Genomic DNA, 19284 nt, shown 5'->3' on the forward strand with positions numbered 1-19284 from the left:
TATGCTAAAAGGCAATTCTTTAGGCACACTTATCAGATATGAAATACAGTTGGGGCATAGGTTTTAAAGGGGTTATTTAGGAATAGAAAAACAGAGAAAATTTATTTTAAAAACCCCAGGTTGGGTGCAGTATTACAATTTGGCTCCATTCACTTCAATAGAACTGAGCTGCAGAACCACACTCAAAGTGGAGACAGACGGGGGTGGGGGGGAGGTGGGCGGTTTTCTGACAGAAATTAGCTCTGTTTTTCTATTCCTGGATAACCCCTTTAAAGTCAGAATGGTTGCCCTCTAAATACAGAAACTGGTAACCATGTGAACCTAGCATTGGGCAACAAGAAGAGCAATATGTAGAAAGTGGCTTCACTGCACAGCATTGATCTGCACAACAAGGTTATGAACACAAACCTTTACCAACCTACATTGGCACACTTCAAAAAAAAAAAAAAAAACTGAATTTTAAGGCATTTTTAATTAAAATGTTTACGTTGCCCTGTGTGTAATGGATGCCCTAAAGAAATTTTGTTGAATCTGCATTGAAATCAACATAACGCAATTTGGATAGGGTGACATGTCAGATTTTTCTTTCCTATAGCTAACTGATCAAACACAAGTGATGATTTTAGCAATATTTAAGGCTTTCTACGATGTCCATCAGGCTATGCTCTCAATAAGATATTTTGTTGCATCAGTTTTGTTTTCCTTTGTTCTTCTGTTTTGTTAAGCATCTAGTCCAGCTTCCAAAAACTGACTGGTGGGAATGAGATCTTACAAATATGCTCCATATACACCTTTCCCCATCCTCTTTATTTATCTTGCTGACCTTGCAGTCTGACTCCCATCCAATCATACACTCATGCTTGTTAGGCCAGTGTACAATGACAGTATTTCTTTGTATCTGTAAGCCAAAACCTGGAGTGGGTTCACATCTCTCCATTTTAGTTTTTGTTTTGTGTATATTTCTCCTGTATAGATTTTAGAATCTTATATGATAAAGGTGCATATAGTGCAACAGACAAACATAAAACCAACAATTTTTTTTTTACAATATTCTGTGGAAGGGTAGGATTTTGAAAAACCAATGGAAAAAGAACATAATTAACCTTTGCCTACAGGACTAGAAATGTGGCCATTTCACTTTCCTCATTTTGTTCTCTCTTTACAAAAATATTTGGGTGTGGCGATGAGCTGGAAAATGTTTTTTGCATCTGTAGATCAGTAGGTGAACCTATTGGCTGATAACATTGTTGTCTTAAAGTGCTTGAGGGTGGGGGGAATATTTGACATGCTAGGAATGGAAACACAGTTTAAGATAAAACATGTTATTCTTCAATTATCCCTAACATTGTAGAATGCCCGATTTGATGAGTTTGTTTGGAAACCTTGGATTTTTCCACTGATAGGACTGGTCAGAATACATTTATCAGTGATGGTCAGCCTGCTAGGACACCCACACATCCTGAGAATAGGCTGGTCTTAGTCATTAAAGGGGTACTCCACTGGAAAACATTTTCTTTTAAATCAATTGGTGCCAGAAAGACCCTACAGATCAACAACTCATAGTGGTGAAGGTACCAAGACTGAAAGTTATGGATAGGGGATAACTAGCTAATATGTGAGGGTCCAATCACTGATACATAGAATGAAGGTCAATAACTGGACCGGCAGTGGGCAGGCCTCTATTCATTCTCTATGGGGCTTCTGAACATTCACAATTGACATCTTATCCCTGGGGATGTCATGAGGGGGCGGAGCCCTGATGTCACAATGCCCCAGCATCTGTATTGCCCCTTATCAGCCACGGAGCGATCTTCGCTTCGTGCAGCTAATGAACGGGGGTGCTGCAGGAGAGATCACGTGGGTCCACAGCAGCAGGACCCCCGCGATCAGACATATTATCCCCTATCCTTTAGATAGGGGATAAGATGTCTAGGGGCAGAGTACCCCTATAACTTCTTATATTACGGGTATGATTTCTGATGGGAGAACTACCTGTGTGTTACTCTACAAGTGCTTTTTTCCATGTTTGTAGGTTAATGTATGATTTTTCCCTTAGAGGAGAGATTTAGATGTTTACTTATAATTACGGCAGATTTTTATACAATAGCATGCTCTTACATGTTACAAGATTGTGTTGGTATGCACATGTTCAAACATTTAGCACAATAGGGTAATTGAGGAGAGACCAAGATGCTTTTCAGGACTGGAAACCTTGCACCACATAACAGCAACCACATACACACACATTCAACCTAATATACTATATACCTCTGATGTATGCCACTGTAGAGGCAAATGTCAGGGTCCCATAGTAAAATAAAATCTACACTGCTGGAATGCCTCTAAGGCTCACTGTATTAGAAACCACAGTCTGCTGCATTACTCTTTACTTACTACCCCAGTGGGGAACAATGGGACTGTTCTTTGGCCACTGTTGGGTTAACAGAGTCCTATGGATACATTTAATTTGTGCTTTTTAACTTGTCCTAGGGACATGTCAAAAGTTTTTATCGGTCAGACCACCACCGATCACTAGAACAAGCAAGGAAGAAATACACAGCGTTGGGTGTCACAGCTTTGTATGTATGGGACCAGCATGGTCCTATAGCCTTACATTACAAGATTGCCATGGTCATGTGACAAACAGCTGGGAGAGAGTATGCTAAGCGTGCACTTCTCCCAGCTCATTCTACTATTCGGTTAGGGTCTGAACACTGACTTTTGCTCAGTTTTTATGACACATCAAATGTTTTCCCATAATCAGTGCCCATTTAATGTATCCTTATAAATGTTCTAAATATAGGGCTAAATGTGACACAATTAGGGAGATTTGTCAAAATGTATCATAACCTGTGCAGAGGAAGAGTGGTGCAGTTGCCCATAGCAACCAATTACTTCTTTCATTTTAAGAAAGGCCTCTGAAAAATATAAGGGATTTGATTGGTTGCCATGGGTAACTGATCAACTTTTTCTCTGCATGGGGTTTGATAAATCTCCCCATATGTGCTCAGAGCTTTTCTAGGAAAGCTGCCCCATTTGTTGGTTAGTAATATAGGGCTGTGAAGGTATACTGTGGGATACCTATATACTGTATTCCAAAAGAATGTCCTTTATAATGGGGAGCAATATAAGGAATGAAGAACACACACTGGTAAAATGACAGAAAAGCATACAAATGAGATACTGAACTCCGAGAATACTATAAACATTATCTTTCAATATATTTATTTAAAATATACAAGCAATTGTTTCAGTGCATTCACTTAATATACATGAAAATATATTTGTCCTGATTAATGTACATAAAAACAGTGTCCTTGGCAAATCAATATGCAAAGCATAGAGGAATAAGTGATTCTGTCATATAAAGCTGAGCTAACAAATAAGGTATTAAATATCTTGTATCAATCTGCTGCCTCTATATACAAAGATGCTGCATAAAAGGATTAAATATGGGCACCATTTATGCACATCTAGGGTCAATTAGATGTTGTCTGCTGTAAAGGCTGGTTCTTGTGGTCAAAATTTCACATGATATCTGGACACTCCTTCCTGGACACTCCTTCTGGACACTTTATCTGTCACCAGTGTCACCTGCACTAACCTGTCGGTACTGACAGGTAGTGCAGGTGACACTGATGACAATGTACTTACCTTGTCCCGTTCCGTGCAGGGGATCTCCGGTAATCTCCTCCGTTAACTTCAGCTCCGGGCCGGCTTGGGGCATGGACGGAGCTTAGTGACTTCACCGCTGCTGTTCTCTAGCAGTGGGACCCAGCAGAGGTGACGTCACTAAGCTCCGCCCATGCCCCAAACCGCTGCTGCTCTCGGCTGGCTCTCGCTGCTGGAGAACAGCAGCGGTGACGTCACTAAGCTCCGCCTGTGCCCCAAGCCTGGCCGGAGCTGAAGTTATCGAAGGAGATTACTGGAGATCCCCTGCACGGAATGGGACAAGGTAAGTACAGATTTCCTTTAAGGGGTACAAAAGCATTTAATATCTATTAGATGGAAAGGAAATACATGTTAGTTTAGTGGGAGTCTGCCTGCTGGGACCCCAGCTTATACCCTAGAAAGGGGCAGTGTGAATAGACTATCCAAGTCAAAGACTTGTATACTGTAGATCACAATAGGGTTGTCCATTTAGGAAAAAATTATTTTAGTGAATGTTTACCTACCAGGCAGCCCCTTGGTAAAGGGCTCTATTACATTAAGCCAAAAGTGGAGACAAGATGGGCAGTATATAGGCATGACATCATGTATGAAAACATTGGGAGGGGAAATAAACTGGGCGTGTGCTTAATTCTACAGAAGGAACCCTATTGTGTTTTATTGGTTTTTAGCGGCATGTCTCAGCCGTGTGTGTCTTATACAAAAAATGCTCTGGCACAGTGCTGTGTAATAAACACTTCTTGTACAACCTTCTTTCATATGGCATTGATTTACTGTTGTTCCAGTAGGGTGCTGTGTGTGTTCTGCACATATATGGTAGACAGACTGACTAAGACACGCATTTGTGGTTCTGGAATGTACACATGGAAGCATTATTGGGTATCCTTCACCATGAAAATGCCATGTGGCAACATGTTATAGAGCAGGAAGAGCTAAGCAGATAGACATGTAAATGTAGGAAGTACTCCAACGAATAGCATAATTCAGCGTAAAAGATAGATACAGTTAACTAGGAGTCCAGTAGGTGGTCTCCATCAGTGACTGACAGTCTTCCCTGTGTAAGCAGGACCGCCCACTGGACTGCTGAGCCCAGCATGAGCAGGGATTTAAAGGGAATCTATCACAAGGTTAGCCCATGCATCTGCTGTTATATATTTTAACCACAATTTGGAATCATTAAACCATTAGATTTTATCTGGTGAGTGCCACTCCTTCTATACTACCCACTGTTCCATACTAACCTGGCAGCTCCATTGCTATGTGGGCCTAGAGTGTTACTGCGCACGTGCGGGATTTTGGAGGAAATTACATTTATCCCCTAAACAGCACCACGTATGGAAAAAACTAAAGTACCATTGTGATCAGTCTTTCCAGAGCTATTATTGCAGGTTAGTACTGGCTAGCCTGCTGATATATTCCCTTTAAAGTAAGCAATGATCAGTTAATACTAAATCTATCTATATTCAAATTTAAATCTGCTGAGCAACCCCTGTCTATAACATGATACTGGCCCATCAGACTGCATTTTCAACATCAGGTTTGCTTTTCCATATTTGTTCAGTGTACTGAAGGATAAACCGTATTTTTCACCAGGTCCTTTCATATATATTCTTAGCTTCATTACTAAAATGGCTGATCTACTCGTACGCTGACTGATGAAAAGCAGCGCCCCATACTTGCAAATATAGGGGCTACAAAGCTGTCTGTAATACCGTTCCATATGGTTTGTACAGAAGGTAATATCATCATACAGGTTCTCACAAACGGCATCACAATCCTAAAAAATAAATAAAAAAAAATACAAATTACATATTGGAAATGATTAAGCATCAAGTATAGCCACAATGCAGAATGGTGCAGAAAACTGATCTGTTTAGGGCAGTATTTTCCAAAAAATGTGCCTTTAGCTGTTGCAAAACTACAACTCCCAGCATGTCTGGATAGCCTTTGGCTGTCCAGGCATGCTGGGGGTTGCTGAAGACCACAGTTTGATAAACACAGTACATTACATAGGTGAACCCATGAACACTAAACCGTTTTTATTGCTTCACTCCAATGGTAAAAAGGAGGACACGAAGAATATGAACAGAAGCTAAAGCAGTTCTTCAAAACATATCCATTTTTGGATAACTCTCTGTGACTGATAGTATTACATGTGAGCCTGCCCCCACTGGATGAAATGTGTGCCCGGTACTGCATACAGATTCAGTTACCCGCTCCTGGTTCTGTGTACTGAGCCCAGACAATTAACAACTTTGTGCCCAAGGCTTATGGCATAAATCAATTACTTCTTAACTGGAACGTGATCCCTTTCAGGTTCAGATATAGGTCAAAAGGAAAGTGCCTCAACCATAAGAAGTCTAAACCAATTCTGGGAGTACTCCAATGCACAGCCTGACTAACAATGCCACTGCCTACACGTCTGGATACGCAGGGCAGTGTGAATGTCCCCTTGGAGGCTAATAGCAAATTGGAATGTACCGTAATTTTCGTCATATAAGACGCACCCAATTTTAAAGGATAAAAATCTAGAAAATAAAGATTCGGAACCAAATACAATGTAAAGTACAGGACAGTGATCTTCAACCTGCGGACCTTCAGCTGTTGCAAAACTACAACTCCCAGCATGCCCAGACAGCCGTTGGCTGTCCGGGCATGCTGGGAGTTGTAGTTTTGCAACATCTGGAGGTCCACAGGTTGAAGACCACTTGTATAGGAGGTAGTACTCACGTTTCCAAGTAGAAAGAGATTGTCCAGCACTGTAAGCACGATGCAAAAGATGATTTATTGTAAAATCTCACAGCAAACAGCAACAGGGATCATGAAGTGACGCGTTTCAGCGACCTTAGTCGTACCCTGTCCCCACCGCTCCGGACCCGTCACTGCTCGTCACCGTTGCCCTGGATGTCGGCCTCCATCGCTGTCGCCGCGTCCCCGGGCTTTCCCCGTCACTCCGGAACGCCTATGCTGCCCGGTATCTTCAGTCTCCGTCGCCGCCACGTGACGACGTGATGACGACGAAGGAGAGCGCCGGCCATGCAGGGGATCCCGGCACGGAGCAGACTCTGAGGAGGTGATGTCCTGTATTAGACGCGGGTCCCAGCCGTTGATGGCCGCAGGGACCGCCGCGTTAGGACAGGGTTTTAATGTGTATTTGCCGTATAAGACGCACCAACTTTTCCCCCCCAGTTTTGGGGAAGAAAAAGTGCATCCTATATGGCAAAAAATACAGTAGCTGATCCCACTCAGTTGAGTGGCTTGTTGGGGTATGTTCACATGGCAGAATGTCCGTGTGAAATTTCGCATGAATATTCCGCACAGACATTCCGCAGCATCGAGTCCCATCGATTGCACTGTTCACACAGCAGATGTTTCTGGTGCGGAAATTCAGATTTCGGCTTCTGCAGAAAGAATAGTTAAGTCTATTCTACGTGCGGATTAGCAAGGAAAAGCATCCGATCAGTCCTAGCACCCGCCGGTTAGTCTAATGTGTGGAATCTCTGCACCGAACGTTCCGCACATTTTCCGCTCATGTGTACTCAGCCTTAGGGTTATCTGGCACACAGCAGATTAGATGCAGAACTTCCTGTGACTGTTCTAAAGCTATGTTCACATGGTTATTTCCATGTGGAATGTCCACCTGGAAAATACTGGTGGACATTCCGCACATATGATAGTTTCAGCGGGCGCTAGGACCACTCAGAAATGCATCTCATAGACGGCAATGCACTTCCGAGAGGAATCCGCAGAAAGAAAATACATCAGTATTCTTTCTGCAGACACCAGAATCTGGATTTCCGCCATGTGCACAGTGCATCAAAATCCAATAAATCAATGGGACTTTGCTGCAACGGAATTTACGAGTGAAATATTCCCACAGAGTTTCACTTGGAAATTGCGCCATGTGAACATAGCCTATATGAGCTTTGAAGAAATTTGTGTACATGCTGATGGATAAACCACATTCAGAATTTTTTTTTTCAGGGATGAATCTGTTGCATGTAAATATATCCTATAAGGAGTAGCTGTCAAAATTTCGAAAGAGGTGGTCATTTTTTTTAAACATATTTGTCTGATGACTGATGCACTTATCCCCTATTTACTGGGTCCCAGAGGTCGGATAAGTTGAGTTTCCTAGAGAGGCACCAGGGAGCAGAGAAAACCTGGCGATGTTGTCTGCTCATCTCTGCCCCACCTTCTCAGTAGGTTATTGCGTGGATTTAATAAGGTATCTTTTGTGGACAAGCGAGATGCTCACATTCATTATAATCCCATAGAGTGCCAGACAACACGTCATCAAAATGCCATGGATCTCAATTCAGAATAACTAGGGATATCTCAAGATTAAAATGTATCACCTATTCACAGGATGACAAGTGACAAGTAGCTGACAGTGGGGTCCAGGGGGCTGGGACACCCAACAATCATGGGAATGAGGGCCCCATGTCCTTACAGTTAATTGAACAGCAGCACGCATACCCACACAGCATAGTTCTCCAGACATCCGACACCTGTTCTACTAGAAGACCAATGTAAATGTGCAATACAATAACTGCTTATGTGCGAACTGTAATGGTAGAGATCTGCCCACCGCCCACACCCTGCCTATAACAGTAGGGATCCGCTCACCTCCCCCATCCTGCCTATAACAGTAGGGATCCGCTCACCTCCCACATCCTGCCTATAACAGTAGGGATCCGCTCACCTCCCACACCCTGCCTATAACAGTAGGGATCTGCTCACCTCCCACACCCTGCCTATAACAGTAGGGATCCGCTCACCTCCCACACCCTGCCTATAACAGTAGGGATCTGCCCACACCCTGCCTATAACAGTAGGGATCCGCTCACCTCCCCCATCCTGACTATAACAGTAGGGATCCGCTCACCTCCCACATCCTGTCTATAACAGTAGGGATCTGCTCACCTCCCACACCCTGCCTATAACAGTAGGGATCTACCCATCCCTCACACCCTGCCTATAACAGTAGGGATCTACCCATCCCTCACACCCTGCCTATAACAGTAGGGATCCGCTCACCTCCCACACCCTGCCTGTAACAGTAGGGATCTACCCATCCCTCACACCCTGCCTATAACAGTAGGGATCTACCCATCCCTCACACCCTGCCTATAACAGTAGGGATCTACCCATCCCTCACACCCTGCCTATAACAGTAGGGAACCGCTTACCTCCCACACCCTGCCTATAACAGTAGGGATCTGCTCACCTCCCACACCCTGCCTATAACAGTAGGGATCCGCTCACCTCCCACACCCTGCCTATAACAGTAGGGATCTGCCCACACCCTGTCTATAACAGTAGGGATCCGCTCACCTCCCCCATCCTGACTATAACAGTAGGGATACGCTCACCTCCCACATCCTGCCTATAACAGTAGGGATCTGCTCACCTCCCACACCCTGCCTATAACAGTAGGGATCTACCCATCCCTCACACCCTGCCTATAACAGTAGGGATCTACCCATCCCTCACACCCTGCCTATAACAGTAGGGATCCGCTCACCTCCCACACCCTGCCTGTAACAGTAGGGATCTACCCATCCCTCACACCCTGCCTATAACAGTAGGGATCTACCCATCCCTCACACCCTGCCTATAACAGTAGGGATCTACCCATCCCTCACACCCTGCCTATAACAGTAGGGATCTGCCGATTCCTCACACAATGATTATAACATTAGGGATCTGTCTATCCCTCATATCCTGATTATACCTGTAGGGATCTGCCCATCCCTCACACCCTGCCTATAAGGCTAGGTTCACACTACGGAATCTCTGGGCAGAATTTCTGCCGGAGATTTAGCCGGTGGCACTATGACCGCACGCACTGCATTGCCGTCCCCATAGATGGCAATGCATTTCTGGGTAGATCCTAGTGCTGCCGGCTTGATCTCCAGCAGAAATTCTGCCCAGAAATTCCACAGTCTGAACCTAGCCTAACAGTAGGGATCTGTCTATCCCTCACATCCTGCCTATAACAGTAGGGATCTACCCATCACTCACATCCTGCCTATAACAGTAGGGATCTGCCCATCACTCACATCCTGCCTATAACAGTAGGGATCTACCCATCACTCACATCCTGCCTATAACAGTAGGGATCTGCCCATCACTCACATCCTGCCTATAACAGTAGGGATCTACCCATCACTCACATCCTGCCTATAACAGTAGGGATCTGTCTATCCTCACATCCTGCCTATAACAGTAGGGATCTGCCATCACTCACATCCTGCCTATAACAGTAGGGATCTGTCTATCCCTCACATCCTGCCTATAACAGTAGGGATCTACCCATCACTCACATCCTGCCTATAACAGTAGGGATCTGTCTATCCCCACATTCTGCCTATAACAGTAGGGATCTGCCATCACTCACATCCTGCCTATAACAGTAGGGATCTACCCATCACTCACATCATACCTATAACAGTAGGGATCTACCCATCACTCACATCATACCTATAACAGTAGGATCTGTCTATCCTCACATCCTGCCTATAACAGTAGGGATCTGCCCATCCCTCAAAGACTGCTCATAACAGTAGGGATCTGCCCATCCCTTACACAGACCTATAAAAGTAGGAATTTGCCCATCTTTCACACCCTGCCTTTACCAGTAGGGATCTGCTTATCCCTTGCATCCCTGCTGATCGCCATCCCTTCTGTTACGATGCATTCACATCACGTTTTGTCCCAACGGCTGCCAGATCCAGCTGGGAAATTACAAAACCGGCCACTCCCGTATCCTAGTCGGACCAGCGCTGAATCTCCGGCTTTGCGACCGGACTTAAAACCGGGGTAAACTACGATTTTATGTCCAGTCACAAAACTGGATACAGGGCAAAAATGAGCCGATCACAGTCACTATCTGACTCCGGTCGGTTCATTTAAATGAATGAGATTCGGTGCCGGTCTGACTGGGATACGGGAGTGGCCGGTTTTGTAAATTCCCAGCCGGATCGGCAGCCGTAGAGACAAAGCGTGATGTGAATGCAGCCTTAGACTGATACATTCCTATGTGCTAAACAAAATATTTTAAATTGTAAACTGTTCTATTTCCAATAAGCTCCAAACACTGGAGAGTGCTTCCTTTACTACTCCATAGCCCTGTATAAAAATAAGGCTGGGTTTACATTCTGTTTTTGTTTACATTAAACATATATATTTTAAACACTTTAATACAATTGACATGTTAACTGAGGCTAAAAAACTGATTTTGCTGTAAGGCTGTTTTCACACTATAAAATGTATCCGTTTCAAAGATCCGTTACAAGTTCCGTTATAAAAAACCTGAAAATCATCTGTTAAACGGACGTTACAAAATCCCATTATAGTCTGTGAGATTTTTACATTATCCGTTTTTAGCCTGTTATCGCCCGTTATTAAAGGAGAACTCCAGAATATAAAAATTGTCCCCCATACTGCCGGCAGTAAAAAATAAAGATGTACATACCTTCCTCCGCTCCCCCGGGGCCTCTGGTAACCGGTTTCGGTCTCTGCCGGGATCCTCTTCCTGGTTGCTGGTGGTCGCTAATCATACTGCGTTCAGCCAATCACCAGCCGCAGTGAAGTCCCGACTCGGCTGGCGATAGGCTGAGCGCAGTGTGACGTTTTCGGCCCCGGCAGCAGGTGCCGGTGTAGTGAAGAATTGTGTGTCCTGAAGCGTTCTCACACAGCCGCACAGCCTATCCCCAGCCGAGCCACACTGCAGCTGGTGATTGGCTGAGCGCAGTATGATTCTCCGGCAACCAGGAAGAGGATCGCAGCGGAGACCGGAGACGGTTACCGGAGGCCCCGGGGGAGCGGAGGAAGGTATGTACATCTTTATTTTTTTTACTGCCGGCAGTATGGGCCACAATTTTTATATTCTGGAGTTCTCCTTAATAACGGCCGTTATTTTATAGCGGAAGATTGTAACGGGAGAAATAGTGCATGCAATATTTCTTCAGTTCATTCACCCATCACAAAATAACGGCCGTTATTAATAACGGGCTATAACGGGTTAAAAAACGGATAATGTAAAAATCCCATAGACTAATGGGATTTTCTAATGGCCGTTTAACGGACGATTTTCATTCTTTTCAACTTCTAACGGATCTTTGAAACGGATATATTTTATACTGTGAAAGCACCCTTAGGCTAAGCTTCTACTTGGTTTTTTTTCTGGCAGTTTTTGGATATCGGCCACCGCAGTTTTTGAGCCAAAGCCAGAAGTGTACTCAAAAGGAATAGGACATATAAAGGAAGGACTTACACTTCTCCTCCCTTATGGATCCACTTCTGACTTTGGCTCAAAAACTGCAGTGGCAGATATCCAAAAACTGCCAGAAAAAAAAACAAGTGGAAACTTAGCCTTAGGCCCCGTTCACACTACAGAATCTCCGCTCGCTGAATTCCGCATGCGGAGATTCCGCCTGGCGGCCGCAGCTTCGGCGCTAGGGCCGCGGGGCACTGACCCGTCACCATTGACGGCTATGCAGTGCATGCGGAATCTGCGCAAAGAATGAACATGTTCTTTCTTTGCGCGGAACAATTTCAGCGGCGGAATTGTCTCGCGGAGACTCATTCACACTAATGTTAAGTTAACACTGCGAAATTCCGCGAGAATTCCGTAGTGTGAACACAGCCTTAGGGTGCGTTCACACGGAGTAATTCAAGAGGAATTTACTCTGCCCATTGACTTTAATGTTTTTTCCGCTGTCCTGTTCACACTGCGGAAATTCTGCTAGCAGAATTCCGACGCTGAATTCCGTTCCGCTTGAAGAAAGAACATGTTCATTCTTCAAGCGGAATCCACTAGCAGAAATCAATTGAAAAAAATTTTTTTGCCCAACATCGTTTTCGTGCGGAATTTGTGCGGAATTTACGCGGAAATGGCTGAAAAACCCTTCACTTCTTTCTACCCCATTTCTGCGCGCAATTCCGTGCGAATTCCGCGCAAATTTCACGCGAAAAGAAAATTCTTTTTTCGGCACGTAAATTTTTCAGCGTGAATTCCTCTGAATTTGCTCAGTGTGAACGCACCCTTAGCCATACAGCAGAAAAATTGGTAAAAATAAAAAAAGAATTTGTATTTATATTTTTGGCATATAAAATAGTGTTGTTGACTACATTTTTGTATACAGTAAAATGAAATATACCAAAATGGAACGGAAACAAAAACACGGCTGGAAAATCTCTAAAAATCACATATAGCTACAGCAGTGTTTCCCAATCAGTTGTCCTCCAGCTGTTGCAAAACTACAATTCCCAGCATGCCCGGACAGCCTTCGGCTGTCCGGGCATGCTGGGAGTTGTAGTTTTGCAACAGCTGGAGGCACACTGGTTGGGAAACACTGATCTATAGATTAGTGGATGGGTAGAGGGGCATCATCCAGCAACAGATGGGGGGTGACGGGCTCCTCACATAATAGTACTGTCACGTGATTTCAGATGGTTCACCACGACGTCCCATTGGCACAGGATTACTATTTGGCATTGGTATTTCTCAGCACTGTACAAGAATAAATTGCTTACCAGATGTGCAGGCAGCTGAGGATGGCGAAGAGTAGTCCTATGATGAAGGCCAGTGGGATGGCGAGAAACACGGTGAGCACCTTGTAGATGAGGTATTTACTGACCTCAAACAGGGCAGTGCTGCAGATCCACACTTTATCGAAGCTGTGAGTGGTGTCGGGCTCTGCGATCACATCCTCAAAGGACAGCTGTAATGGAAGGGAACACACACCAGGTTGACAGCTGCTCTATTAAAGGGCCAGTACACACCCTGGCATGGCCTCCTGCCACTCTGGCACCAAAAACATAAAAACTATTCACACAGATATTGGTTCGGGTACATTCACAAGACGATCTTTTCTCATCTGTCCAACGTACTGTTAAAACGGATGGCAAAAAAAAAAAATCGCATCTGTAACACATTTTTTACGAGTATTTGAGATAAGAAAAATTTAAATATATATATATATATATATATATATATATATATACGTTTTCATGTTTCGGAATCATTTTAGACTGTTTCACTATGGCGCATGTGTAAAAAAAACTAAAAAACTAAAAAAAAAAAGCCTGTAGGATTAAATGGATCACGAGGTAAAATGATATGATTCAATACGATTTACATAGTAATGTTAAAAAAACAGATCCGATTTAAATACGACAAAATAAATAAATATATATATTTTTCATAAAATCGGATTTTCTGATAAAAATAAAATAAATTATATATATATATATATATATATATATATATATATATAAAAATCAACCAGAAAACGATTTGTCAATAGAAGTCAATGAATACATCTGGATCAGTGTTTCCCCAAACAGGGTGCCTCCAGCTGGTGCAAAACTACAACTCCCAGCATGCCCGGACAGCCAAAGGCTGTCCGGGCATGCTGGGAGTTGTAGTTTTGTATCAGCTTAGGGCATTCCGGTCTAGACATACGATTCTATAGGATTTTAAAGAATAAAATCGTATTACTAGATATAACAGTACGATTTGGGCATGCTGTCACTTGTAGTTCAACACAGATCCCGGTGTGATATACAATGCAGAGAAGACCATATACATAACTGTCAGAACTTTCCTGTAGAGTGCTCCTGACACCGGACATGTCGCGATAAGTTTACACAGTGGCCCAGTCGCCTCTGCTATGTGTGGCATTACCTTCAGGTGGCTGTTCAGACCGTGCGGGTCCCGGTCCGGGGGGCTTTCATAGGTTTTCTCGGTGAGCATGGGGGCAGAGGAGCGGTTGAACTCGTCCTCGTCCATGAAGATGCGGGCATCGGCTTTCTCCTTCTCCAGCCCCATGATTCCTCCACGACTTGTCCTTCCTGGATGCTGCGGCTGCTCGGCCCCGGTGCGGGCTCAGTAGTCGGTGCTCCCCGGGACACGCCCCAGCAGCCGGCGGAGATGAGCGGGGAGGGCTGGGCTGGGAGCGGGGCATGTGCTGTGTGGTATATGTGTGTGCCAGGCTGTATACGTCACAGGTAAGGGTATATAGGAGTGTATGGTATCTCATACCTCACAGCATAGTTGTATCCAGATGCATATTAGTGTCCGGTTTATGAGGTAGTCATGTATCTGTATGGTGCTAGTAAGGGCTTGTTCACACCATAGTGTGTGTAATACGCCTCCCCCCAACATGTGAGGCAATGTTTCCCAACGAGGGTGCCTCCAGATGTTGCAAAACTACAACTCCCAGCATACCCGGACAGCTTCCATTTCCATTTGCCTCCAAATATTACCTAAAGACAGTGTTTCCCAGCCAGGGCGCCTCCAGCTGTTGCAAAACTACAACTCCCAGCATGCCCGGACAGCCGCCATTTCCAATTGTCTCTAAATATTACCTAAAGGCAGTGTTTCCCAACCAGGGCGCCTCTAGCTGTTGCAAGACTACAACTCCCAGCATGCCCAGACAACCACTCATTCCTTTTGCCTCCAAATATTACCTAAAGGCAGTGTTTCCCAACCAGGGCGCCTCCAGCTGTTGCAAGACTACAACTCCCAGCATGCCCAGACAACCACTCATTCCTTTTGCCTCCAAATATTACCTAAAGGCAGTGTTTCCCAACCAGGGCGCCTCCAGCTGTTGCAAAACTACAACTCCCAGCATGCCCGGACAGCCGCCATTTCGGTTTGCCTCTAAATATTACCTAAAGGCAGTGTTTCCCAAACAAGGTGCCTCCAGCTGTTGCAAAACTACAACTCCCAGCATGCCCGGACAGCCACCATTTCTATGTTCCTCTAAATATTACCTAAAGGCAGTGTTTCCCAACCAGGGTGCCTCCAGCTGTTGCAAATCTACAACTCTCAGCGTGCCGGGACAGCCGCCATTTCCATTTGCCTCTAAATTTTATCTAAAGGCAGTGTTTCCCAACCAGGGTGCCTCCAGCTGTTGCAAAACTACAACTCCCAGCATGCCAGGACAGCCTTCAGCTTTCCGGGCATGCTGGGAGTTGTAGTTTTGCAACAGCTGGAGGCGCCCTGGTTGGGATACACTGCCTAGAGGTGTCATGTTCTTTTGGTGCTGTACTACAGAGATATTCTCCCCAGAAGCATCTCAGTGCCGTATGTAGCAGCATATGCAGGACCTGGACCTGGAAAGAGATGTATATATTTGCATACATTTTATGTTAGAAAAACATATATTTCTTAAATATATATACCAACAATACGAAACTATTTGCAAAGTTGTTGTTTTTTTGCCCATATCCTGCACATTCACCATCACTACTCCTACAGTGCCATTTGTTTCATCCCAGCACAGCTGCATCTATGTATTTTATTGCTCTAACGTGATCATGTGATCACCAGTTTAACTCAATAAAAATTCAGTACTCAAAAGGTTTATTCAGCATTTTTCTAAAATTCATTACCTGCTGGGCGTGGGAAACAATTGAAAAAAAGTCTATACTTACCTAGCTCTAATCCCCTGCAGCTCCTGTTCAGCTTCATCCAGTCAGCCGACCTTCTGTCTTCTTCCTGCCTCAAGGACCTGCCCCCTTAGCCAGTCCCTAGCCGCAGTGGTGTCCCCTCTTAACCAGTGAGTCGGCAGGTCCTGCACCAAACACCTGTCTTGGAAGCAGGAAGAAGACAGATGATTGGTAAACTGGACAGAGCTGAACGGGAGATGCAGAGGATTGAGGCTAGGTAAGTATAATTATATTTTCCGTTTTTTTCCAGCCTCAGCAGGTTATGAATTATAGCAAATGTGTCAAAAGTAAGTCAAGTCCTGGGACATAAGCTACTATTTCCCCTCCTAGCAACTCACAGACTCCTCCACACCCAGATCTATATGCTGCTGCTATCTTTATGAGTTAAGGTTCTTGAGGCTGTATTCACACATTGCATGTCATACTGCATTTGTTAAGGCATTTTGGAAAAATTGCAGCAAAAAGAGTCAAAATCCAATGAAAATGTGAACAATGTAGAATTGACAATACAACCTAAAGACGTCAAATCTCCATAAGACACCTCAGTTGTGATTATAGGTCAAATCACTTTCACCTCATGGCAATTTTTACAGAACTACTTTGGTGATGAATTTATATCCAAATGGATCTCAACCCATGCCTGCAACATCAGCTACAACAGGTATACACAAGAATATCTACATTATTCTCTAATAAATATCTATATGGCACTGAGCTCATAATAAAAGATCTATTGGAAGCTGATACATTGGTAAGTGCCCTTGTACTTTCTACATTTCTATTTGGATGTTACATTGTCACTCGTGCCACCCTGGAGAGGGGGGTTGTCCGAAGTTGGTGGCAGCCGCCATAGATAAAAAAAATTAAAAAAAAAGATAATCCTGTCCCCAGCCACCATCATCTAATAAAGTGACCCCCTAGGCCGTGGCCTTGTTGACCTAGGTAGAGATAAAGGGATGCACTTGGGTAGTTTACATAAGAGTTTCTGCGTATTTGCTGGATGGAATGGCATCAATCTCTACGCTATTCTATAAAGTGGGATCTAATTTAAAATATAGATGTACCATAACTTTGGAGCTAATAATGGATGCCATCTGTCGTGCATACATCAAAGGTATACATCAGGGATTACAAATATACTGGGCACTGCAAAACACAGCATGAAAATGTATTTGAAGGTTAAAGTAAATCTGTCACTACAATTCCCCACACTAACCAGCAGTACTGGCTGGTAGTGCGGGTGACACTGAATTTAACTATACCTTTTGTGTCTGGATCTGTCGCTGCATTCCGGAGATATCTTTATTTTATTGAATATGCAAATGAGTAGTCTGGGGCATGGGCGGAGCTACGATCCCAGCCTCGGGCACAGTGATGTCAGCGCTGTTCAGCGCTCGGCCCGGCTTATTAATATTAACTTCGTTCCCTGCTCTGTCTTAGTGCCTACAGCACAATGCAAAACTACAACTCCCAGTATGCCTGGCTGTCTGGGCATAATGGGAGTTGTAGTTTTGCATTGTGCAGTAGGCACTAAGACAGAGCAGGGAACAAAGTCAATATTAAGAAGCCGGACCGAGCGCTGAACAGCGCTGACATCACTGTGCCCGAGGCTGGGATCGTAGCTCCGCCCATGCCCCAGACTGCTTATCTACATATTCAGTAAAATAAAGATATCTCCGGAATGCAGCGATAGATCCGGACACAAAAGGTATTGTTTTAATTAGTGTCACCCGCACTACCAGCCAGTACTGCTGGTTAGTGTGGGGGAATGTAGTGACAGATTTCCTTTAATATATTGTCAGCACGCCTGTGTATAGGTGATAACTCATATTAGTGGGCCAACCCCATAAACATCACTATAGGCTGCCTTTACACAACAAATACAGGCCAACCGTCATGAATAATGCAACGCACTGACAATCATTTCTGGAAGGTCCTTTCCTAAAGGGGGGGGCCTAAACCTCACACTTACCCGTTATTGGACTCCTCATCTAAGAAATCTCTCTATTAGCACTATCACAAATAAAGAAGTGCCCCCCATTCCTTTGCTTAGAGGAGGCACATGCATCTGCCAGAGCTGGGCAATATCTTCTACTCTGTGCCCCACAGAAAAATCTAAACCAATAGCACAGACAGAAAATACCCTCAGAGGAAGTAAGGAGGGGGGGGGGGGGAATAAATATTTTTTATAATAAATCAAGACACCCCTATGTTCTCCCAGGGTCTAGGTATAGGACCATATATTGTCTGCTAATACAGTAAAAATTAGCAAAAACCTAGAAAAGAACGCTGTAGCAGACGAAAATAATGACAAATATTCCTTTATTAATTAAAAATAAAAAATTCAGAGGAATGGCTACTGACAAAAAGACGACTCCTGGCAAGGTTATATAAAGATGCTAATATGGCAATGCCGTATATTACATGTAGTGGTGGATATTGCATACACAAACAATGCACACCCTCTATGTTGTGTAATTATACAATACAATGAGACAAAGTGTTATAGTAGCAAAATATAGCAGCAATAGTAAAGTGCAGTGCACATAAACAATATAGTATATAGAAGGTATACACATGCAAATATGCAGAGGTACACACTAACACAATGCCCACATGTGACAGAGCAACAGGTAGCGTAGCCAGGAGACGTCACCCCTACAATCGTTTCGGACAACGTCCTTCTTCCGGAAGAAGGACGTTTTATATGCTGCTACTGATGACAATTAAAGACCTTTTGTATTATGGTTGTTTAAAAATTTTGAATAGGGGTCCCAGTACCTAATGGGACACTAAGCAGTCCTGCAGCACAGGCTTGTCCATGAGTTATGGACAAGAGTACTCATGGACAAGGCTGCATGAGCAGACACACCAATCACCTCCCACCTCCACAAGGAGGGACACGCCCCTTCCCCTGAGAGGATTTCTAACACCATGAGCCAATGAAAAGAGGGATTTTTATGATAAATATAGGTGTTATGGGCATATGCAATGAAATTCTATTTCCAAAATAATATCCCAGACTGCTTAGCAACCCTGAAAATTTATGATGTATGTACAATAAGGCAATGACCAGGGGAGAACTAATCTGAATGAGCAAATACTACAAGGGAAGCAAACAACAAATGATTTCAATCCTAAAACCGGCAT

At 44.1% G+C, this 19284-nt stretch overlaps 1 protein-coding gene across 1 annotated transcript; it reads right to left on the bottom strand.

Moving 5' to 3' along the window:
* Positions 1 to 3197: 3197 nt before the first annotated feature.
* CAV2 (caveolin 2) lies at positions 3198 to 14702 on the bottom strand. Its single transcript, XM_056569368.1, has 3 exons — positions 14366 to 14702; positions 13213 to 13400; positions 3198 to 5446 (listed from the first exon to the last, which is right to left on the bottom strand). The coding sequence occupies exons 1-3, from the start codon at positions 14507 to 14509 to the stop codon at positions 5293 to 5295; spliced, it is 486 nt and encodes a 161-aa protein (XP_056425343.1). The 5' UTR covers positions 14510 to 14702; the 3' UTR covers positions 3198 to 5292.
* Positions 14703 to 19284: the final 4582 nt, after the last annotated feature.

This window comes from Hyla sarda, chromosome 4 (assembly GCF_029499605.1).
Source record: "Hyla sarda isolate aHylSar1 chromosome 4, aHylSar1.hap1, whole genome shotgun sequence".
In the NCBI taxonomy this organism is placed as follows: domain Eukaryota; kingdom Metazoa; phylum Chordata; class Amphibia; order Anura; family Hylidae; genus Hyla; species Hyla sarda.

Excerpts from the sequence above, each read along its gene's own strand:
- CAV2 (XM_056569368.1), bottom strand. The coding sequence starts at position 14,509 with ATGGGGCTGGAGAAGGAGAAAGCCGATGCCCGCATCTTCATGGACGAG. Across the intron at positions 13,401-14,365 it reads GTCTGAACAGCCACCTGAAG|CTGTCCTTTGAGGATGTGAT; the intron begins GTAATGCCACAC and ends CTTCCATTACAG. Across the intron at positions 5,447-13,212 it reads CTCAGCTGCCTGCACATCTG|GATTGTGATGCCGTTTGTGA; the intron begins GTAAGCAATTTA and ends TTTATTTTTTAG.